A 25,768-nucleotide genomic window follows, 5' to 3' on the forward strand; every position below is an offset into this window, starting at 1 on the left:
GATAAGCTGTCAATTGGAGCTGTCAAGGTAGCCAGCCCATATATATATATATATATATATATATATATATATATATATATATTTAATTAATTGATTTAATTTAAAAATATGTTAAAATTAGTCGGTTCGGTTTGGATATCGGTTCGGCTGAAAATTAGTTTGGTTTGGTTAGTATAACACAGATGGTTCAGTTTGGTTCCAAAAAAGTATAAACAGATATGGTCGGTTCAATTGTCGATTTAGACCCAAACTCGACCCGAACCGACCTATGTACACCCCTAAGTTCAATATATTTGCATCTAGTTTCTAATTTCTAGGATCTTCAAAGATTATCTACGAAATATTAATTATTCTAAAAAATATTTGTAACTATCCAAAACTATTATATATGAATATTATATTGATCACTCATCCAATTCCATTAAAAAAAAAACTCACCTTTGATAAAAACCCTTCAACTTCATTTTGTTGTTTAATAATAGACGTTTGATTGAAATTTTGTGAGATTGCTTAATAAGGCGAAGTTCATATTGAAGCTACTTGAATAGGAATGTGTTCCCAATCATATGAAAAGAGATAAGATAAACACCATTTTAAATACAAAACTATACTTATGGAGACATTCCCACAATATATAACCCAACTATGGTTTGAAGTTAGTTCAATGCATTTGTATACAGTTTTTGATTTTCCGTTATATATTTTTTGAGATTAGTTCAATATAGTTGCATCCAGTTTCCGATTTCTCATTAATTATTCTTTACGGTTAGTTATTCAATGCATTTGCATCCAATTCCCAATTTTCTGTTAATTGTTCTTCGAGGTCAGTTCAATGCATTTGCATCCAGTTTCTGATTTTCCGTTAATTATTATTTGAGATTAGTTTAATGCATTTGCATAAAGTTTCCGATTTCTCGTTTATTATTCGATAAGGTTACATTTGCATCTAGTTTCCGATTTCTCGTTAATTATTGTTTGAGGTTAGTTCAATGAATTTGCATCCAATTTCTAATTTTCCATTAATTATTTCTTGAAGTTAGTTCAATGTATTTGCATCTAGTTTATTTTTTTATATTAGTTAAGTACAGTTGCATCCGGTTTCTGATTTCCCGTTAATTATTCTCTAAGATTAGTTCTATGCATTTGCATCATGTTTCCAATTTATAATTAATTTTTCTTTGAGGTTAGTTCAATGCAGTTGCATCCAATTTCCGATTTCCCGTTAATTTAATCTTTGAAGGTTAGTTCAATGCATTTGCATTCAGTTTCCGATTTCTTGACAATTATTTTTTGATGTGAGTTCGATGTATTTGCATCCAAGTTTTGATCTCCCGTTAATTATTCTTTGAGGTTAGTTTAATGCAGTTGTATCCATATTCCGATTTTCCATTAATTACTTTTTAAGATTAGTTTAATGCTTGCATTTGCATCCAATTTCCAATTTCCCGTTAAATATTATTTGAGGTTAGTTCGATGTATTTGCATCCAGTTTTTGATTTTCCGTTAATTGTTCTTTGGCATTAGTTTCATGTAGTATTATATATTTTTTAAAATATTTGTCATTATTGGGTTGTCGTTATATTTTTTTTTTTAATTTTTTAATTTTCTATTATATATTTTGTGATGTTATTTTTTGTATAATTTACTTTTCCACATGCAATTTGTTTTGGTTTGGTATATAATTTATTTAAGCCCAATGTCCACTTTAACTGAATCTCGTTATTCCGCCGAATATATATATATCGAGTAGGTTCCGTTTACCATACTTTTTATACCATAGTTTATACCATACCCCACAACTTCACCTACAACACGAATTATAACCTAGTTTTTTGTGGCTGTGTTCAAGTAACCATGAAGATCACCTCTATAAAATTTCAACTCATTTGATAATGTTTAACTATGTCAAAAGATGATTGCAAAATCGAATAATTAATCTGAGCTGTAAAAAAAAATTCAAAGTTGATAATGATTTTTAACTAGGTTAAAGATTTCCAAATGAGATGAATTTTTGTGTAGATGCTATCTATGATTAGTAGATCATATCCACAAATTATTAGCCCTTAAATCATTTTGTAGGGGGGTGTAGTATAAACTATGGTATAAAAAGTGTTGTAAAAACTATGGTATAAACAAGGTGAAGTTGTGGGGCATGGTATAAACTATGGTATTGCCATGCCCTACAACTTTACCTACAACGCGAATTATAACCTAGCTTTTTGTAGATGTATTCAACTAACCATGAAGATCACCTCTATAAAATTTTAACTCATTTGATAATGTTTTTGATAAAAAAGTATGGTGAACGAATCTCTTTCTCTCTCTCTCTCTCTCTCTCTCTCTCTCTCTATTGAAAATTACATTATAGTTTTATAGTGTTGAAAAATTATAAATTCATAAATTTAATTGGATTATGTCATAATCATTATGGCCAGAATTGTGGTTTTTGAAATCCTTAAATATGAGTAAATGCCTAAATCCTATAGTGGATGACGCATCAAATCGAAACAAAGACTGTTTAGGCCCATAACGCATATAATCCAACTTTATTTGTTTAGGCCCATATAGTGCATACAATTAATATATCTATCTATATATTAGTATTAAAGCTCCCACAAGGGGTATTTTTCGAGCTCTCTTAAAATTCCACATCATCAACTCCTATTAAAACGGGAATTCCTCACCTATTGAAAAGATAAATTCTAATATTTCTAATTAAAACGGGAATCATTATCCTATTATAATGAGAATTCCTCTCCTATTGAAAAAGAAAAATCTAGCACTTCTAATTAAAACGGGAATCCCTTTCTTATTAAAAACGGGAATCACACTTCTAAATTAAAAAGGGATTCTTCCACCAATTAAAACGATTTTGTTGAGAAATGAAAATGGGTTTTTAAGACTTGATTACAATTTGTTAGGAAATTAAAAAGGGTTAGAAACGAAAATGGGAATCATGATTTGTTATAAAATTTCTATATTTGATCAAGTTTTTAAAAGAGCCGGTGCGTATGCACGGGTGTATTTTCTAGTTAATATTAAAGCTCCCACAAGGGGTATTTTTTTAGCTCTCTTAAAATTCCACGTCATCAATTCTTATTAAAATGGGAATTCATCTTCTATTGAAAAGAGAAATTCTAGCACTTCTAATTAAAACGTAAATATTTCTCCTATTATAATGGGAATTTCTTCCATATTGAAAAAGAAAAATCTAGCACTTCTAATTAAAATGGGAATCATCCTCCTATTAAAAATGGGAATTACACTTCTAAATTAAAACGATACTTAATTAAAACAATTTGTTGAGAAATAAAAACAGATTTTTAAGACTTGATTAAAACAAATTGTTAGTTTTTTTTTTTTTGCACACAAGTAAGGAAATTTTATTAAAAAGAATGTCAAAGACAAAACATGATACACTTTCGCTCATTTAAATCTATAGAAAGTCTTGAAAGGGCTTTCTATCATAGTTACATAATCTAGTCTCTCCAAATCAAAGTCCCTGCAATAGTGTAGATCCCTTTCTAGCCGCTGCCTCAGCACTGAAATTGCATTCTCTCCAAGTATGGGTTAGTTTCCAGTGTTGTAGAAGTGTAATCGCTCGCTTCCATCTTGCTCTAAACACCCATGGTATAGCATCGCTATTGAAGGCCTTAACAACAGCTTCTGAGTCGGTCTCAATCCAAATGCTATTCAAATTCATTTCCCCAGCCTTCTCAACTGCCAATACAATGACAATGCATTATGCCTCAAAACTGTTAACATGGCCTAGTCCTGCTATAAGAACGCCCACTACTGCTAAGTCTTTGTTTCTGCAAACAATCCCAGCCCCTACTTGGAATTCCTTGGGCGAAACCATCCGTGTTGCACTTTATGACTTTCCCCTGAGGAGCCACCCAATATACCTCTTGTATTGTTTGAGCTGGAGCACTCTTCGCTTGTACATTGAGCCTTTTTAGAATTCAAAACTCTGTCATGTCATTTCGCTTCCTTCCATGCGAGAGCAAACCCGAGACTTTCATGCCCCTTAGAATCTCTCGCTTCATGTTGCCCATGTGAATGGGGATGTCCTCGAAGTGCTCTTTGTTTCTAGTCTTTCATACTTGAACCATGATGTGTACTATAGCTGCATTCCATAGGTCTTGAATGATGGGGCTGCTATTTTCTGTCGCATTCAGCAGGGCCATGAAATTAAACTCTGAAAGGGTTACTTCGAACATATGTGTTGCCCAAGTCCAAACTTCTCGAACTTTGGTGCAATCCCATAGAAGGTACTGTACGGATTCTTCTTCTTGGTGACAGACATGGTATCTAGAAGCCAACTTTACCCCAACCTTTTTCACGCGATCATCAGTTGGCACGACTTTTTGTATGAGCTTCCAAGCTATGCAGGCAGTTCTGGGGTGTATGTGGGCTGTCTAGATCTTTCGATTCTGTAGTGGCCCATTTTATAACAGAGGACTGGGTCAAAGAGGGAGGGAGGCAAGATAAACGGGTAGGCTAAGGAGCAGGGGAATCGGTCCTTGGAACCCTAGGGCTTAACGTGGGTTGGGCACGAATCGATGAGAAGTCGCCGATGAAGGGACAATTTGGATGGCCCAGATTGAGGGGGAAGGGATATAAAAAGGAAAGAAGAAGAGAGAAAAAGGGAGGCCGCTCCGAAGAGAGAAAGAGAAAAGAAAAAGAGAAAGAGAGGGAGAGAGAGAGAAAAAAAAATAAAGGGTGTTGTAGTGTAGTGTTTTTGTTGCTTTATTCTACTAGAGTTTTTTGGTTCTTACATTTGGCGCCGTCTGTGGGGAACGCGAGCAAGAAAGAGATGGCACCTAAGAACAAGTAGGGAGACCGAAGAAAATGGCTGCACAGGAACTGATGCCCGAGGTAGTGGTTGGGGAAGAAGGAGATAAAAGAGAAGAACAAGAAGCGGAAGAGACGCGGCTCATGAGAGAAGAGATAGGGAGGCTAAGAGAGGAGAATGACGAATTAAGAAGGGAAATGGAAAGGGAAGAAGAAGAGACGGATAAAGAGGCGAGCGAGGATGTGGAAGAGGAAGAGAATAATGAGCCGAATCTCGTGGAAAATCCGGTAACCGGGTTGACGGTGGAGTAGGTGCAAGAAATGATAAACAACGATAGGGAAGCTAACCGGCAGCAGACCAAGGGTCGCGGGGGAGTAGCTAGTCAGGTGATGGCTGGGTTGAGTCGCAACCCATTGGCGGATGGCATTTGGGCTTCGGAAGTCCTAAAGCGTTTCAACCAACCTAGATTCGAAAGGTACGATGGAAAGGGCGATCCGGTGGATCACATCCTCCATTTCCGACAGCAAATGCCACTCTGGCAAGAATCTAGATATGACGGTTTGCGATGTATGATGTTCCCCGCTAGCCTCAAAGGGGGGGGGGGGGCGTCGGATTAGTATTATCGACTACCAGCTGGGAGTATAAGAAGCTTTCAAGAATTGGAATAGGCGTTTATAGATCACTTCATTAATCAGAAAAAGCGGGTGGTGGATATCGCGGCATTATTCAATGTTCGACAAAGATCCACAGAGTCAGTAAGGGAATACTTGTGTCAGTTCAAAGCTGAGACATTGAAGGTCGAAAACTTGGATGAAAGGACCGTGGTGATTGCATTTGAAAGGGGGTTGCGGCCAGGGACAGGAGTACACCAGTCGGTAGCAAAAAATGAGATTGCAACATTGCATGATCTGTATCCGCGGGTAGAGAAGTATATCTGATACGAGGACAGTATGCAAAAGGAGTCCAAGAGATCAAGGAAGGCGGTGTTATCCATGGAGAAAGACAGGGAAACAAGGAAGGCGAGTGCGTCTGAGAAGGAAAGGGGTGGATACACGGCGCGGGTCGAAAGAAGTCGAGAAGGGATTAGAAGGGAGAACAGAGAGAGAAAGCCATACCGCGAAGTGGAAGTTACACCCCTAAATAGATCCTTGAGCGAAATATTACCGCTGATAAAGAACATGCAGGGATATGAAGGGCCACGGAACACACCCGGAGAAATACCTGGTAAACCTTTCTGCGCTTACCATCAGATACACAATCATGAGACCGATGACTGCTATACACTAAAGTGGATGGCTCAGCGTTTGGTGGAAAAAGGAAGGATGAAGGAGTTTATAAGGGGAGGACAGAACGAGGAGGTTATACCGAGATAAGATCGTATCTTAGGAACCATTAACGTGATCTTAAGTGGAGAAGTATTAAGCCATAACACTCATAGAGACAGAGTGCGAAGAACTGCGAGCATCCGACAGGTTAATGAGGGGACCGATAGATCACGAGCAAGAGGGGGGAAAGCGGAGGACAGGGATAGGATAGTCTTTAGTAGCGTAGATCTACGGGCAGTGGATTCTCCCCATGAAGACGCATTGGTCATCACGGTGGTAATGGGCAATTATATGGTGAAAAGGGTATTGGTGGATTGCGGCAGCGCCGTGGATTTGTTGTTCAAAGGGGCGTTGGAAGAAGTGGGGATTGATCATAGACAGTTGAGGCCACCGCAGACTAACTTATTCGGGTTCAATGGGAGTATGACTGAGCCAATGGGAGAGCTCTTACTACCAATGACCACAGGTCCCGTGACCGTGTTTGCGCGGTTCATGTGGTGGACTCGTCATCCCAATACAATGCAATTCTAGGGAGGCGGTGGATTCAGGAGATGAAGGCCGTCCCGTCAACTTACTATCAAGTAATATGGTTCCCCGCTCCTTCTGGTATATATGAAGTGCAGGGAGATCAAGTGACAGCCAAGAACAGTCATAGGGGTACAGTTAAGAGGTTGATCTGAGGGCCAGACGAGGAAAACTCAAATCCAAGGAAGAGGCAGGCATAGCAATTACAGTGCGCCGCGGTAGAGGATAAGGGGGACGCGGCAACAGGTCCGAAGACTTTGGATGAGATTGAAGTGGTGAATATAGGAGGGGAGGAAGAGAGGTTTACCGCGATAGGGTCCTACTTGATGGATGAGTGGAAAAGAGATTTGATTCAATTCTTGTCAGAAAACCAGGACGTGTTTGCATGGACCATTAAGGAGGTTACGAGGTTGGACCCGGAGTTCGCCTGTCATCGGTTACACATGAGAAAGGGGGCAAAGCCAGTCAGGCAAAAGATGAGGAGTATTAGACCGAAGTATGCAACAGGCATTCGCGAGGAAGTCGCACGGTTGAAAGGAGACGGAATAATACAAGAAGTAGAGTTCACGGATTGGTTATCCAATGTGGAAGTGGTACCAAAAAAGAATGGCAAGGTACGGATGTGCGAAGATTTCACAGACGTGAATGCTGAGTACCCGAAAGACAGTTACCCCATGACGCGGGTAGATGAGTTGGTGGATAGGACAGCAGGATTCAAAATATTTTCGTTCATGGATGCATCGATGGGATACAACTAGGTCGCAATGTACGGGCCAGATCAGGAGAAAACAACATTTATAGTAGGAAGCGGCACATATTGCTACACAAGGATGCCTTTTGGGCTGAAAAATGTCGGGGCCACGTTTCAGCGGTTGGGGAGAAAATGTTCAAGAGCAAGATTAGGAGGGGGATGGAAATATACATAGACGATATGGTGAAAAAGAGCATGTCGGAGAGAGAACATTTAGATGGATTGAAGGAAACGTTCGAGATTCAGCGGAAACACAATCTGAAGCTGAATCCAGAGAAATGCACGTTTGGGATGACCACCAGGAAGTTCTTGGGCTACATCGTGAATCATAGAGGAATATAAGCTAATCCATAATAGATAAGAGAATTGGTAGAGATGTTGTCGCCGAACGTCACAGAGGTGCAGCACCTCGCTAGGAGAGTCGCGGCATTGAATAAATTCATTTCCAAGTCATCAAACAAATGTAGACCGTTATATCGGTTGTTGAGAAGTACTCCGGACTTCGTGTGGACCCCGGAATGCGAGGAGGCATTTCAAGAGCTGAAGAGGTATTTGGGCAAAGCTCCATTGTTGTCGCGGCTTGAGCAAGGGGAGAAATTGTACTTGTACCTAGGGACCACCGAGTATGCGGTCAGTTCCGTTCTAGTCAGGCTAAAGGACAGAGTGGAGAGGCCGGTGTATTTCCAAAGCAAGACATTGTTGGATGCCGAGACGCGGTATAGCAGAATGGAGAAATATGCCTTGGCCTTGATCTTCTCCACCATGAAGTTGAAACCGTACTTTGAGTCACACTCGATAGTGGTGGTGACCAACCTGCCGCTTAAGCAAGCGTTAAGGGCTGAGAAGTCGAACCGAATGTTGAAATGGGCAGTGATGCTTAGCTCCTACGAGATACATTATCAGATAAGAACAGCGGAGAAAGCTCTGGCCGTCGCTGAGTTCTTGGTAGAATTCCCAGCGGAGGACTCGACGTGGGGAGAGGAGATGGTCATGGAGTCAAACAAGGAGGGGGTGCCCAATCAACTAGATCCTTGGGATAAGTAGAATGGGTGGAGAGTGTTTGCAGATGGGTCAACTACAGACGCATGCAGCGGCATAGGGGTGGTGTTGGTTACTCCGGATAATAACAGGATCGAGTTGACCATGAAACTAGGTTTCGCGGCATCCAGCAACGAAGCAGAGTACGAGGCCGTTATAGCAGGAATAAGAATGGCAGAAGATTTGGGAGTGAAAAGCTTGATCATGTATTCCGATTCGAATCTGGTGGTATGTCAGGCAAATGGGGGTTTCGCGGCCCGATGTCCAAGAATGGCCAAATACTTGCAGGTGGTGCATCAAAGAGCTAGCAAATTTACAAAGCTCCAGTTTGTCACCTAGGACGCGGGGAGAATAGGCATGCGGACACTCTCGCATATGTGGTCGCCGCCATGCGGAGTCCGAGGAAAGAACTATAAAAGTGGGAAGACTGGAGAGGCCAAGCACAAAGGAAATAATGGAGGTGTGCCATGTTGCTGAAGAAGAAGGGGGGTGGATGGAGCCCATCAAGCGCTATCTAGAAGGAGGGCAGGTGAGTGATAGGAACGAGAAAAGGAGGTTGGAGCAGGTGTCTCAGAGGTATGTGTTGATGGAAGGGGAATTGTATAGGAAGAACTTTAATGGACCGCTGCTGAAATGCTTGGGGCCGCGATTATCATCAGAAGTATTGACAAAATTACACGAAGGGAATTGTGGGAGCCATTCCACAGGGAGGACGACGGCACATCGACTACTGACGCAGGGATGTTTCTGGCCTCATATGAAATGGGATGCGGTTGAATTTGCCAAAAGGTGTGACAAATGTCAGAGATTTGCACAGTGGATATTTGCACCTGCGGAGCCCCTGCATAACATCTCTAGCCCTTGGCCCTTTGTCATGTGGGCGTTGGATATCGTCAGGCCATTACCCATGGCTAGAGGCAAAAGAAGGTATATGTTGGCAGCCACGGACTACTTCACAAAATGGATAGAAGCCGTCCCATTGCAGTAGATAAAGGAGACTCAGGTGATTAAGTTTTTGTGGGAGAACATCATATGTCGGTTTAGACTACCATATGCCATCATTGCAGACAATGGGACACAGTTCACAGGAGCTAGGGTGGCGGCGTTCCTCGAAGCCTACAAAGTGAAACAAGGGTTTTCGGCTCCCTATAACCCAGAAGGCAACGGGCAGGTGGAATCTTCCAACAAGATGATATTAAACAATCTGAAAAGAAAATTGGAAGACAGGAAGGGCGCATGAACCGACGAGTTGAATCATGTTCTTTGGGCTTATAGAACCACCCCGCGGACCACTACCAAAGAGACCTCGTTCGCCCTAGCATACGGCATCGAGGCCATGATTCCCGCAGAATTGGTGGTAACTACCAGGAGAACCAAGGCAGTGGAAGAAGGATCAAATTGGCGCATTTTGGCTTGAGATTTGAACTTGGCAGAAGAGAGAAAAGATGCAGCTCGCATCCATCTTGAAGAGTATCATCGAAGGTTACAGAGGCAATACAACAAGCTGGTCAGACCGCAAAAATTTAAGGTGGGGGAATTGGTGCTCCGCCGTGTGACGCCAAGCACTAAGGTGGAAAAATACGGGAAATTGGGTCCAAACTGGGAAGGGTCGTACATTGTGATGGAGGAAGGAGGGTCAGGAACCTATAAGCTTCAAACTTTGGAAGGAAAGCTAATAGCGAGACCTTGGAACATAAGAATGTTAAAAAAGTTTTACAAGTGAATGTAAAAAGGTCGGTTTGGAGGACTAAAGTTGTTGTGAGCAATGTAAAGAGGGTCCCGCTCAAAAAGTGCTAGGACTAAAGTTGTTGTAAATATATAAAACCGCAACACTTTTGTGAAAAGAAATATGTTTGTTAGGCGAACTTTCTGAATGAGAACATGAACACAAAAGACACATGGGGCAAAGAGAGTGACCCCATTTGTAGTGGTGATTCATATGGAGAGAAGAAGATGGAGAGAGGGGGAGGGGCCGGCCCGGCTGAATGAAGATAATAGGAAGGGGTAGTTAATTAGGCAAAATGAGTTGCTCCGGCAGTCCCACCATGGATAATTTGGTACCATTTGGAAACAAATGGCGGTTTGGAACGAACACCCCTATAAAGTGGGATGAGCCCTCCGCGGACCATAGAGTAGAAAGATACATGGGGCAATGAGAGTGACCCCCATGTTTCTGTTCCTCTAGAGAGAGGAAAGTTTATGTTTTGCGGAAGGGATGAGCCCTTCGAGGGAGTGGCTGCTAGCGATGATTCATTAGGAAAGGCCCCGTAAAGCAAGATGAGTTGCTCCAAAGAAGATATTAAGCCCCAAAGGAAAGCAGAGTTACCGAAAGCACGATGGAGTGGGATGCGCCCTCCACAGACCATGGAGAAGAAAGACACATGGGGCAATGAGAGTGACCCCATCTGTCTCTTAGAGAGAGAGAAGCATCGGAGGGATGAGCCCTTTTAATCCCGACTTTGACTGAGGAAAGGGCCCCGAGCAAGATAAGTTGCTCGGCCAGTCCCGGAAGCACCGAAGCAGTGGAGCGGGATAAGCAAGGACCATGAAGGTGAAAGACACATGGGGCAATGAGAGCGACCCCATCTGCCTTCTGGAGAGAGAGAGAAGCGGGGGATGAGCCCCCGGCCGACATTGATGCGAGGAAAGGACCACGAAAGCAAGATGAGTTTGCTCAAAGAGTCCCGCAAGCACCAAGCACGTGGAGTGGGATGGGCCCTCCATGGATCATGGATAGGAAAGACATAGGGTGGCAATGAGAGTGACCCCATCTGTCTCTTAAAGAGAGAGAAGCAGCGTAGGGGATGAGCCCCATTTGATAAGTTGCTGACTTTAGGAAAGGGCCCAGAGCAAAATGAGTTGCTCCAGAGGAAAAACACCTAGGGCATTGAGGGAGGCCCCATCGGTTTCGCATAGGGGTGTATCTGCGGAGCGAGATGAGCCCATCGCGAATCGGCCACCAAATTCTATGGGCATCAGGAGGAGGAGCAGTGGAGGGGTTGAGTCGTTCGCTGGCACTAGCTGTGGGTAGGGCCTGAAACAAGATGAGTTGATACAAGGGGTTAGGGAAGGGCTGCGGATCATATAGGTTAATCCCGCGGTTGTATACGCCGAGGGGGCACAATTTCAATAGAGAAAGCACAAGGGAGCGCAAGGGAGAGAAATGGCAGGAAGGCGTGAATGAAAAGGCAAGGAAAGGGTAGAGACAAGAGATATATGTAGCAAATCTAATAAGTGAAAGAAGGTTGCAGGGGAGAAGGCAGAAAGCATTTAAAACTCAACCACATAACAAAATGCATAAACAGGGTGCGAGTCAAATCACAAGTTAATAACAGTATGGTGATACACATGAAAAACTAGAGCATTCCCTAATGTTAGCTTATTCAACAGTACGTTCAACGGCAGCAGTGTGGGACTCTTCAACGATGGCAGCTAGAAGGGGGTTTATGCCCACCGCAAGATTCTCTGGGTGGCCAGAAGGGTCGGCGGCCTCTATATGGTTGATAAGCACCCAAAACTGTAATATTAAACTCCAAGAGACATAGTATTTTGATCGATTATGTGTTTAATAATCATGTAATAATTATATTTTCGTACTTTTGCAGGTTTCCACATTTAAAATAAATATAATGATAAAACATGCATGAAGTACGGGAATACTAGAATATTTGAAGTTTCCCACTCAACCCCAGTGAAGCCCAATAGAGCCTGACTAGAGCCGAAGTGTCACAGCCCGAATTTCTAAACAATTAAAAAAATGAATAATTGAAATATAAATATCTCAACCATCACTTGGTTCAATTGTCTAAAAACCCAGGCTATGACGGGGGATACAACACATGTCAAAACCTAAAACCCACATCACAACAGGATCAACTTAACAAAAAAAAAAAAACTCCAAATTCCTCAACTATCACTTTATTAAAAACTTTCTTCCATCCCAATACAAACATAAACAAACTTTAAGAATAACAATTTCCAACATCGTATTCTCATGTCATATAAAAAAATGTAACCTACGTTATTACATCCTTCCAAAAGATCAGACCTAATAAACTAAACTCCCAGACTGCTCCAGGCGAGAATCCAAATCACACGCCGTGGTTCCACTGCCTTCCACCTATGTTCCCAAGAACACACCCACGCTACAAAACAAAGCAAACATGGGTGACAAAATGGAATTCTTTGGTATGAGTAGACTAACCACGGATAAACATTATCATACTTTAATTATCCAAACAATCACTTTATATTTTTCCCATAACTTAATCATTCCGCGGCTTGGAAGGCAGGTAGTTCAGTCATTTCAACCGGCATAGATTTTCCCAAGCAAGACTTCCATCTTATTTACTCATTCTAATAACTTGTTTTAATAACTAAGTCATTTAATTAAAACTTACCGATATCCTGCTGTATAAGGGTAGAAGAACCGGCGTCCACTGCACAAAATGTTATTAAGTCCTACCCTCCCGCGCAAAAGAAAGTTAGAACTTAACATTTGTCGATATCCTATAGGTATTCAAAAGTAAACCCAAGCACACTCGCAGACAATCAACTTAATTTCTCTTATTAATTAATCAATTTCTTTTCTTATACACATATTTCACAACCTATGTACTTTAGGTCATTCCGCCACATTCAAGGAATACCCAACCTTACATTCCCGTACACTCAAGGAATACAACTAACATGGCCGAATACCTTAGTTCCTCTACAGGGTAGTCAAACAATCTGGTCATTCATGGCACATTCAATGAATACACGGGTCATTCATGGCACATTCAATGAATACCCATAGATAACGCTAACGGGCCATTTATGACACATTCAATAAATGCCCACCTAACATATGACATCAACAGTCATAAAACTCAATTCTAAAACTTTAGACGTGGAGAGTTCTAAAAGAGGTGGTAAATTTGTTTACGCATTATTGAACTTTATTGTATATATCATTTCAGAGAACAAAGGAGTATCTTGATAAATGTATTTTTGATTTACGCGTTATTAATTTTATGGATCTCTAAGTGTCATAACGTTGCATATCATAAAATACTGCAAAATCACATAGTAGTTAATACACATACACACGTATATATAGAGGTCTTAGCCTAAAGTCAAGTATGCTAATAGCCCTAGACCTATCTTAATAACACAAATCATAATCCGAGTTAAAAGGTCAAATTTGTCAATTTGGTCAAAGTCAACCACAGTCAATGATCAACTCGGTCAAAGTCAACCCTGGTCAAAGTCAAAGTCAACCATCATAGTCGAAGTCAAACTGTCGTTTCCAAGTTCAACAGGTTCAGAGTCATAGCCGTGGTTCATGGCTAAGGTCAAAGTGCATGGCTCATAGGCTCATGACTAAGGTAATGATTCGGACCCAACTGGCCGAGCCCAAACCTTAGAACCCGAAAGTCTAAACGTTGAAAAACCCAAATAGATCTATTTTAAGTCCTATGGACTAGCCCCAAGCAATATTAGAAACTGGCCCAAAACAGTAAAGTGGTTCGGCCCAAAAATTTGACCTGAAACCGGCCCAAAGACTAATATTAGAACTGGCCCATACAAAACAACCAAAATCGGGCCCAAAACTAAAACAAAAGAAATATAAAATGGCCCAAAGAACTTAAACATTTCAGCCCAGCTAACAATAAGGGTTTGGCCCAACCGATTAGGCCCAAAGCCCAAATCAAATTACTGTTCATCTTCTCCAAATCCTCTTCCTCCAGCCACCAAAACCGGCCACCACAATCTCACACGTCCACCCATTTTTAACCAAGCAGTTTTAATCCCTGCGAAAAACCCACTAACTTTAATTAACGCCAAATCATCAATTCTTGAATTTAACATCTCGACCAAAACTAGATCTGAGACAAAATTCTCGCCGCCATTAAAACTTGTTTTAAGCTTCCAACAGCCTCCACCACCAGCCCGAATCGACCACCACACGATGAGTGTTGTTCGGTCTTCCCATCACTCTTTGTATACTCTTGGAGGATTTAAGGATATCCCAAAAAGAGAGTGACTAGACAAATCTGAGTTATGACCGTTAACTACATCGCGAGGACTACCGAGTTCTAATCAAAGGCAAATGCTATGCCAAAAACTCTAAGCGGATGGAGTTGAATGATAAAAAAATATTATTCATGTCACCAACCCCCATATCAATGACACAATCTGAATGATGGTGAGCAAAATCTAACACCTAGTATGATCCATAAATGATAGGGACAATCAATGACACAACATGAATAATAGTGAACAAAAATAACACCGCTCACGATCCATATATAGCGAGGGGCGAGCCCTACTCGCCTACACCAGCGAGATGAAAAGTCATATACTTGTTAGTGGTGAACCAAACTTTAATCTTCTGATAGCTAGAAGATCAATAGCTATGACAAGTTCACTTCAAGCTTTTAAATATAATCCAAAAATCATGAGTTAGACTCACAAAAACAGTTTATATGGACAGAAAATTCGTAAATTCTAACAGATGAAAATCATAGTTCTAGTAGTGGTGAGAGTTAACTCTACTCACCTATAGCGCTCTCCGATTATCAGCCAGCTACCAGAAAAACCTTCCTTTCCTTCCTTCAATAAAAATCCCATTTTTTTTTTCTAAAACCCTCGCTGTGTTTTTTTTTCCCAAAAACTCTACGTGAGAAAACTCCCCGAAAAACAAGGAAAACACTTATCCATTTATCTACGGGCTTTTATCCTTAACTGATAGTTATCATCTATCCATTTTATCTATTTTCATTATTATTATTATTTATTATTATTCTTCTTAGGAAAACAAATAATAAAAACACGGGGTGTTATAATATACACACCTTAAAAGGATCTCATCCCGAGATTCAAGGTAGAGTGTAGATTAACCAAACAACAGTACGTCAAACGATAAAAAAAAAAGACATACGTGTATACGCAAGTATACACACCTTAAAATGAATAAACATATACAATATCATATAAATAAGCATACAAATATGCAAATCACATACTTTGAAAGTGTGTCTATATATGTATTGAGCCCAAGAAATACATGTATACGCTAGCATACACAACTCAAAAGAATAAACGTAATTAATTTCTTCAATTGCCAACACTTAAGTAAACTCATTATTTCTCAATTTAGCAAAACCCATATTCTTCAAGTTAAATCATACTAAGAAGGCAATGTAGTTCCTCTCACACCGAGGCAGTTAGTTCCACTCTTAGTATTTCCCAACTAATCCAAAGCGTTTAAAAAAATATACATATTATAATTTTCTTTTTAACGATCTTTCCTGTCAAAACTTTTTGTTTAAAAACTCATATGTTTTATCCACCACCTTAGTGTTTACACATATATCAACATTTCTCTCAGTGTCTCACAAACACCACATGTTCGAAAATAAAAATATAAAATGTATAGACTGATTCATATTATCAACGGCCTACACTATGTCCACCATCACATAGGATCAAACACCTACAATGTGAGGCATGCATACTGGCTCACACACCAACGATATGCAAGTATACACTGGTTCACACACCAACGATGCATACTAACTCTCTACCATCACATAGGATCAAACACCAACGATGTGTGGTATGCACACTGGATCACACTCCAACGATGTACATGTACACACTTTGGATCAAACTCCAACGATGCATACAGAGAGATGTTATGTATATTGGATCACACACCAACGATATACATAACTTGGACAATATCAAATATTTCAAATCCAACCTTTATCAAAAGGGTTTCTTTATTCTTTGGATAATTCCAATTTACTCAAATATGAAATTTTAAAATAACCATTTCTTCTTTAGTCAATACTTACTTAAAAATAGAAAACTCCGTTAGGAAAACAACACTATAACATACAAAAATTTCGATTATAAATTTCATAAGAAATTAACCGTTAAAACAAGCATTTTATTTTCCTAATCATATCCCAACATTCCACTATAAAAGTACACACAAAACAACAAGCCAAACCAAATACCACAAAGAAACACCCCTACTACCCATTCACCACAATCCGAGGATCACCTAGACCTTCACTATCTAGGCTAACCTGGCTCTGATACCAAAATGTCACAGCCCAAATTTCTAAACAATTAAAAAAATGAATAATTGAAAAATAAATATCTTAACCATCACTTGGTTCAATTGTCTAAAAACCCAGACTATGACGGGGGATACAACACATGTCAAAACCTAAAACCCACATCACAACAGGATCAACTTAACAACAAAAAAAAAACTCCAAATTCCTCAACTATCACTTTATTAAAAACTTTCTTCCATCCCAATACAAACATAAACAAACTTTAAGAATAACAATTTCCAACATCGTATTCTCATGTCATATAAAAAAATGTAACCTACGTTATTACATCCTTTCCAAAAGATCGGACCTAATAAACTAAACTCCGGTGCTCGGTGAGAATCCAAATCACGCCATGGTTCCATTGCCTTCCACCTATGTTCCTAAGAGAACACCCACGTTGCCAAAACAAAGCAAACATGGATTGACAAAATGGAATTTCTTTGGTATGAGTAGACTAACCACAGATAAACATTATCATACTTTAATTATCCAAACAATCACTTTATATTTTTCCCATAACTTAATCATTCACAGCTTGGAAGACAGGTAGTTCCGTCATTTCAACCGGCATAGATTCTTCCCAAGCAAGACTTCCATCTTATTTACTCATTCTAATAACTTGTTTTAATAACTAAGTCATTTAATTAAAACTTACCGATATCCACTGCTGTATAAGGGTAGAACCGCGTCCCTGCACAAAATGTTATTAAGTCCTACCCTCCTGCAAAAGAAAGTTAGAACTTCTAACATTTGTCGATATCCTATAGGTATTCAAAAGTAAACCCAAGCACACTCGCACAATCAACTTAATTTCTCTTATTAATTAATCAATTTCTTTTCTTATACACATATTTCACAACCTATGTACTTTAGGTCATTCCCGCCACATTCAAGGAATACCCAACCTTACATTCCCGTACACTCAAGGAATACAACTAACCCTTGGCTTAATACCTTAGTTCCTCTCTAGGGTAGTCCAAACAATCTGGTCATTCATGGCACATTCAATGAATACCTGGGTCATTCATGGCACATTCAATGAATACCCATAGATAACGCTAACGGGCCATTTATGACACATTCAATAAATGCCCACCTAACATATGACATCAACAATCATAAAACTCAATTCTAAAACTTTAGACGTGGAGAGTTCTAAAAGAGGTGGTAAATTTGTTTACGCATTATTGAACTTTATTGTATATATCATTTCAGAGAACAAAGGAGTATCTTGATAAATATATTTTTGATTTACGCGTTATTAATTTCATGGATCTCTAAGTGTCATAACGTTGCATATCATAAAATACTGCAAAATCACATAGTAGTTAATACACATACACACGTATATATAGAGGTCTTAGCCTAAAGTCAAGTATGCTAATAGCCCTAGACCTATCTTAATAACACAAATCATAATCCGAGTTAAAAGGTCAAATTTGTCAACTGGTCAAAGTCAACCCTGGTCAACAGTCAACTCTGGTCAAAGTCAACCCTGGTCAAAGTCAAAGTCAACCATCATAGTCGAAGTCAAACTATCATTTCCAAGTTCAACAGGTTTAGGGTCATAGCCGTGGTTCATGACTAAGGTCAAAGTGCATGGCTCATAGGCTCATGACTAAGGTAATGATTCGGACCCAACTGGCCGAGCCCAAACCTTAGAACCCGAAAGTCTAAACGTTGAAAAACCCAAATAGATCTATTTTAAGTCCTATGGACTGGCCCCAAGCAATATTAGAAACTGACCAAAAACAGTTAAGTGGTTCGGCCCAAAAATTTGACCTGAAACCGGCCCAAAGACTAATATTAGAACTGGCCCATACAAAACAACCAAAATCGGGCCCAAAACTAAAACAAAAGAAATATAAAATGGCCCAAAGAACTTAAACATTTATTGACTAACAATAAGGGTTTGGCCCAACCGATTAGGCCCAAAGCCCAAATCGAATTACTGTTCATCTTCTCCAAATCCTCTTCCTCCAGCCACCAAAACCGGCCACCACAATCTCACACGTCCACCCATTTTTAACCAAGCAGTTTTAATCCCTGCGAAAAACCCACTAACTTTAATTAACGCCAAATCCTCAATTCTTGAATTTAACATCTCAACCAAAACTAGATCTGAGACAAAATTCCCGCCGCCATTAAAACTTGTTTTAAGCTTCCAACAACCTCCACCACCAGCCCGAATCGACCACCACACGATGAGTGCTGTTCGGTCTTCCCATCACTCTTTGTATACTCTTGGAGGATTTAAGGATATCCCAAAAAGAGAGTGACTAGACAAGTACAGTTATGACCGTTAACTGCATCACTGAGGACTACTTCAGTTCTAATCAAAGGCAAATGCTATGCCAAAAACTCTAAGCGGATGGAGTTGAATGATAAAAAAATATTATTCATGTCACCAACCCCCATATCAATGACACAATCTGAATGATGGTGAGCAAAATCTAACACCTAGTATGATCCATAAATGATAGGGACAATCAATGACCACAACATGAATAATAGTGAACAAAAATAACACCGCTACGATCCATATATATAGCGAGGGACGAGCCCTACCGCCCCCTACCCGCGAGATGAAAAGTCATATACTTGTTAGTGAGTGAACCAAACTTTAATCTTCTGATAGCTAGAAGATCAATAGCTATGACAAGTTCACTTCAAGCTTTTAAATATAATCCAAAAATCATGAGTTAGACTCACAAAAACAGTTTATATGGATGAGAAAATTAAGTAAATTCTACAGGATGAAAATTATAGTTCTAGTAGTGGTGAGAGTTAACTCTACTCACCTATAGAGCTCTCCGATTATCAGCCAGCTACCAGAAAAACCTTCCTTTCCTTCCTTGAAGAAAACTCCCATTTTTTTTTTTACGAACCCATTTGTTTTTTTTTTCCAAAAACTCTGCGTGAGAAAACTCCCGAAAAAAAACAAGGACAACACTTATCCATTTATCTACGGGCTTTTATCCTTGGCGATAGTTATCATCTATCCATTTTATCTATTTTCATTATTATTATTATTTATTATTATTCTTCTTAGGAAAACAAATAATAAAAACACGGGGTGTTATACGAAGTTTCCAAAAGAACAAAACCAGTGCAGAACGGGTCCACATATAAAGAAGCAGCAAACTTCCGAAGCTAAAATCGGATAAATCGGGGTGCCGACGTTGGCTCGTGAACTGCCAGAGCGATCAGGGCGACAAACTTTACGCAAAGACAGAAAATTGTAAAAACGCCAAAATCGGCGCCTCCACTGGACATACTAAGTGGACCCACTCTGCGGGCCCAGAAGGCATGACGAGTCAGCATAGGTAGGTGGCAAGTGATGGTTTTAATTTGGTGCCATCTCGCAATATAGAAGACACGTACCAATTCAAACCAGGTGGTTTGAATTGAAATTAGCTAAAGGACAAAACCTTAATAAGGTAAAAGACAAAATTAAAACGGATAAAAACAAAACTTTGATTCTCAAAGTTTTGAATGTTTCAATTAGCATAAGGCCAAAACTCAATTAAATCATTCACGGGACATCAGCCTATATATATGAGGGGGTAGCCTTCATATATTTTCCTTCAGCATTTTATGCTCTAGCTTCCGCTTAGCAGTAGTTAGTTTTAATTCAGCACTTACATTCTGTCATTTACTTTCCAGCAGCTTAAATACTGCAAGTCATTTTACCCTTAATAACACTCATTTCTTTTCTAGTGTAATTCCTGTCCTGCATTTATTTACTTAATGTATACAACAAGTTTTATTATTCCTTCAATGACCATGAGCTAATCCCCTCAGGGGAGGGTTATCTTTCCTTCGTGTGAGAATCGGATTGACTTCGTTAATATTCTAGAATCGCTACTTAGGAATTAGGCATAGATTAGACATCCGGTCCTAAAATGGACTGCTGTACAAATTTGGAGTCTTTGATGCTCTAGAACAGTCTCGGTAGCGACTTTATGGTGTCGACGACTCTCTCCAATTTGTCCGGTGATATGGAATCAAGCCAAGAGCTTAAATGATATTCGAGAGAGATGAAATATTAGTTCAACTCCTTATGCTAGTGTGATGGCTTCGAGAGATGTGGGAATCGCTAGGGATCAATATTTCGATGTCGTCTCGAACAACGAGGCGAATTAGAGATGTAGTGATGTGGCAATATAAACTGTTAAAAATGATTCTTGCATGAGTATGATTAACTCTCTCCCTATTTCTCTATTTTTGTTTATCTACATATAATCACCGTAGTAATTTACATTATTTGCATTACCGTTAATTTAATTAAAACCAACTAAAAAACTAAAATCCTACTCACCAAAAGTTGTAATTCGGGTTGTGAACCTTTTCCCGAGCCCTAAGGTTTGGGCGATCCCTTACTCGACCTATCCTACCAAACCAGCGTGAGTAAGGTAACTTGACTAAAGCATACAACTATACGGGCGTTGGACTTTGGACTTTGGACTTGGGTCTTTGGACTTCGGATTTTTGGATTTGTGGACCTCGGACTTAAGAAAATAAATGGCGAAAACAATAAGCGTTGAATAAATGTGTGTTTATCAAATGGCGCCGCTGCACGCCGAAGGACTCTGGACTTAACGTAATAACTGGAATACATCAAACATAAACCCCTCCCCTACCTCTTCATTTTTTTTAAATTTCTATTTCTTTTACGATACTAACGTGTTATTAACTGTTTGCCTTAACTTTTTCTACTAACAAATATCTGTGAACCAAGTTTTGGTTATTTTTATTAGCACAGTTTAAGTATTCCGTAGGAACTTGAAGTACTGAACTGACAAAAGAGTCTCGGACGAGACTAAATTAGTAGCGCGAGAGACTAACCTAGAGTATCAACACTCCGGTTTTCAGGTACAGGCCACTTTCCTTTTCAGTACTCTTTTGGACTCTCTTGTCCAGTTTAGCAAGTAAGTTCACAAGCTCGGGAGTTAGTTCGATGCAGTAATGCGAGGAATCGAGGACACCGGTTTCAAATCCTTAAACTCCTCAAACTTTTGTCGAGGATATTATTTGGTTGTTACTATAACCTGTTTTACCTTGCATGTTTGTGTGTGGCATAAGAACTCTTTGCATATAAATGTGGTTAAATCATTACATATTCACGTTAACACGATCAATATGATTCGAATATATTTGGATGTATGTGCAGTTTCAAACCACCTGCTTAGAATATTTTTGTATGTGTATGTTACATCAATTCACGTACGCGGTATTCATCTATATGAGTTTGTTCTCGACATTCTCCTAGCTCACATATAACTTATATATAGTTGCATGTATAAGTAATATAGATTTGCATGTGTAGACTTTCTGCGTAAACTAGCATATGTTAATTAGTTTCTATTTTGGTATCTATCGTTTCTAATTGCATATTTCGTAATCACGTCTCCATAATACATTAATTACGTAAACTAAAAAAATATATAAAAAAATAATAGTAATTAAAAATTTCATCTAAATCATCTTAATAACACCCCGCATAATACACCATCATAAATCATCATCCTATTCCATCAGTGCCTAGGAAACTTGAAAAAAATTGAGGTTGCCTAATTAAGGAACGTGCTAGCACGAACAACTTCCCTCAATTCTCTCAGGTGACCTGGCTGCTGGAATATTCACACGTTATCCTAGCTTACCTGCTCAAGTTAGCAACAGCTCAGGAAGACGTGTTTCACCTCCCTCTTTCCTTAATTCTAAAACCTCCAGTCATAACTCGTTCCTTATGAACCTTAAATTAAAATTTATATTTGTATGAGACTACGGTCTGGTAAACATAAGGAATTAGAACTTACATATCGGCGTCGGAAATACAATAAACAACTGCTTATGCTATCTCCTAGACATAGTTCCTCCTCCGTAAACCAACCTCGTTAAACATCTCCGTTGCCGTCATCTCCCGTAATTATGGCCAAAGGAAAATCCACGATCGAGAAACCCCTTTCGATTTCTATCTTTGCGTTACAAGAAGGACCTGCTTCTTGCATTAAACTCGATGCTATTGTAGGTGATTTTCGAATTCCGCCAAACATTTTCGGTTTGTTACTTGTTTACCATGGTCTAGACCATGAAAAACCGTACAATCATCGCCGTCCGGATGCAACAAGTAGTCACCACTTTACGCCATCCCATTTACCAACGAACAAGTCTTGCTTAGGTTGTTTCCCTTCACCTTAGCCGATAAAGCGGTTTGGCTCACAAAGCGCCGCAATCCATTGACACATGGGCCAAACTTCGCACAAGCATTCATGATAAAGTTCTATACCGAGGGAAGAAAACTACATAAATGCTTTAAAAGATTCAATTCTTTTCGCCCGACACCCCAAGAATCCTTTTCGAAGCATGGGCGATTTATTGATCTACTTCACCGAATGTCCCCATCATCAACTTTCGACAACTGCTGTATTAGTCCGTTCATTCTTTAATGGTCTCGACCATCAAAAGGAAACCTTAGATATCATGAGCGGCGGTTGTTTCATGGACAAGGGCATCTTGGAAGCATACCGCGTTTCTTGAGAAGCGGGCTTCCGGCAAGCACCCATTGGGGAAACACTGATTCTTCTAGATCTTCTAAAGACACTCCTAACAAAGTTATGTCTATGTTCGAGGTCAAACCCGATCCGGAATTAAAAACTCTGATCGAGTCCCTAAACAAAAAGGTCGATGCTCTTTCGGTACAAGTAAATGATTAAAAACCCAAACAGGTCATGGCTGCCAACGCTTCCCCATGTTCTCTTTGCTTAAGTCCTGAGCACGCCAATTCTTATTGTCCTTTGGTATACGAGTGCCCTCCCCAACCTTCTGAAGAGGCTTGTGCTTTCAACATTCCTAATGCACCTTGGCGACAACATCCAAATTTAGGTTAGGCACCCCCTGCCCAACAACAAGCTCCTTCGGGTGTCAACAACGTTCCTGTACGACCACCCGCGAACTACAATTCCTATCGTCAAGGAAATCCTCCGCAATTCCAGCAAGGGCAAAGTAATTTTCCCAACAATGCAAATATAGGGTACCAAAACAACCGACCTTGTTCCGCTTAATCAAGGATATGACTACCAAAATCAACCCAGTAAATAATAACCGTGAACTAGTTCTTTGTTTCATTTGGTACAATCCACGGTAGATAAAACGGCCGAAACTTTTCGACATACATGAATCAGCGAATCAAATCCTAGCTTCTATCTAGCGGTCTCTTGTTTGTTAGCTCAAGATAAAAGTCAAAAGGCGTGTTTCCGCCAAGCGGTTCAAACCCTAAGCCTACAAACACGCCTTTGAAACTCAACAATGCACCGGGATCTAGTAATCCAAGCGGGGTGAGGTAAATGCCATTACCACTCTTCATTCTGGCCGAACCATCGACAATAAAATACGTATGCCAGACGAGGAATCGACGGAAACCACGGCTGACGTCCTTCCAACTCCTACTTTGCAACCTATAACAGATGAAGTTGTACCTTTCAATTCTACACCCACGTCCCTAGGGAAAGACGCCACTGATCCTTATGCGCGATTCCGCCCAAAAGCTCCATTCCCTGCCCGTTTGGTAAAGAACAAACGTGACGAATATTTCGATGAGATCCGTGAAACCTTCAAAAATTTGACCATAAACTTACCTTCCCTAGATGCGCTTAAGCATTTACCCAAGCATGCCAAGTTTTTGAAGGACATGAATGTTCCTCAACAAGCGTTCCTCACTGAGCAATTTCCCTCGATTACCACTACCAATGTGCCAGTGTTAACCTACTTCCCTACTACTTATTTAAGCAGTTAGGTCTTCATGAATTAAAACCTACCAATATGACTCTGCAACTCGCGGATCGCTCCATCAAGTACCCAAAGGGCATAGTAGAGAACGTCATAGTCAAGGTCCAAGATTTTTACTACCCAGTTGATTTTGTAATTTTAGATACTGAAGTGGCCTGTGACTCCATTCCTATCATCTTGGGACGTCCTTTTTCTTGCAACAGCTAACGCTCTCATCAATTGTCGGGACGGTTCAATGACATTGTCTTTCGGGAACCTTTCTGTCGAACTCAACGTATTCAAATTAATGAAACAATTTCCCGATCCTATAATGGAGGGCGAGATTAGTTTAGTTGATAATCTAGAATATGATTATTTCACAAACTCTTTTCCCCCAGATGAGATACACCAATTTCTTTCTTTTGATAATCTTGAGTTTGATGATGACTTCATTACATAAAGGATGTCCACACATTATTAGAGTCGGTACCACTATTTGATCCTACTCTTTGCGTTAAACCCGATTCGAAGAACCGAATTAAGCTCTTTTCCATTGAAGAGATGATCCCTCACGAATCCTTGATCCCCAATCTTCCAACTCCGGATTTAAAACCTCTACCCTCTTATTTGAAGTACGTGCATCTCGATCTCGATGGTAGTCGCCCTATAATAATTTCTGCTCACTTGACTACCCATTTAAGAGGAACGCGTTTGATTCATGTCATTTCGTGAACACCGCTCCGCTATCGGATGGTCCTTAGATGATATCAAGGGAATAGACCCTAGCATATGCACGCATCACATACATCTCGATGACGACACAAAGACATCGCGAGAACCACAACGCCACCTTAATCCCGCCATGAAAGAGGTGGTGAGAGAGGAAGTTTTACATTTACTTGATGCGGGTATCATATACCCTATCTCTGATAGTGATTGGGTTAGTCATGTCCACGTTGTTCCCAAAAGGTCCGGCATTCAAGTTGTACAAAATGAAAATGGTGAGTGCATCTCCACTCGCATTCCATTAAAATGGAGAATTTGCATTGACTATCGCAAACTTAATGCCAGAACACGTAAAGATCAATTCCCTCTCCCATTCATTGACCAGATGCTAGAACGTTTAGCCGGTCATGCTTACTACTGTTTTCTTGATGGCTATTCGGATACTTCCAAATTGTCATCGATCCCGCCCGATCAAGAAAAGACAACTTTCACATGTCCCTTTGGAACCTTTGCATATAGGCGAATGCCTTTTGGTCATTGTAATGCCCGTGCACCTTCAATTTGCATGCTTCACATTTTCGATTGATATGGTGGAGCGTTATATGGAAGTCTTCATGGACGATTTTTCCATCTACGGAAATTCCTTTGGCTGGTGCCCTATCCAACCTTTCTAAAGTATTAACGTTGCAAAAGAAAAATCTGGTACTCAATTGGGAGAAGTGTC

At 40.0% G+C, this 25,768-nt stretch overlaps 1 protein-coding gene and 1 long non-coding RNA gene across 2 annotated transcripts; one reads left to right on the forward strand and one right to left on the reverse strand.

Annotated features, from left to right (window-relative positions):
- Positions 1–8,888: 8,888 nt before the first annotated feature.
- LOC147476159 (uncharacterized) lies at positions 8,889–9,422 on the forward strand. The gene has a single exon (XM_086585644.1). It carries the CDS (start codon positions 8,889–8,891, stop codon positions 9,420–9,422), a length of 534 nt encoding a protein of 177 aa, XP_086441770.1.
- A 2,905-nt stretch (positions 9,423–12,327) lies between these two features.
- On the reverse strand, positions 12,328–17,487 carry LOC147476160 (uncharacterized). The gene is made up of 2 exons (XR_015208016.1): positions 17,207–17,487; positions 12,328–12,554 (listed from the first exon to the last, which is right to left on the reverse strand). It is a non-coding gene; the product is annotated as an uncharacterized LOC147476160 (long non-coding RNA).
- Between the last annotated feature and the right edge of the window lie 8,281 nt (positions 17,488–25,768).

Source organism: Coptis chinensis, chromosome 9 (assembly GCF_015680905.1).
Source record: "Coptis chinensis isolate HL-2020 chromosome 9, ASM1568090v1, whole genome shotgun sequence".
NCBI lineage: Eukaryota > Viridiplantae > Streptophyta > Magnoliopsida > Ranunculales > Ranunculaceae > Coptis > Coptis chinensis.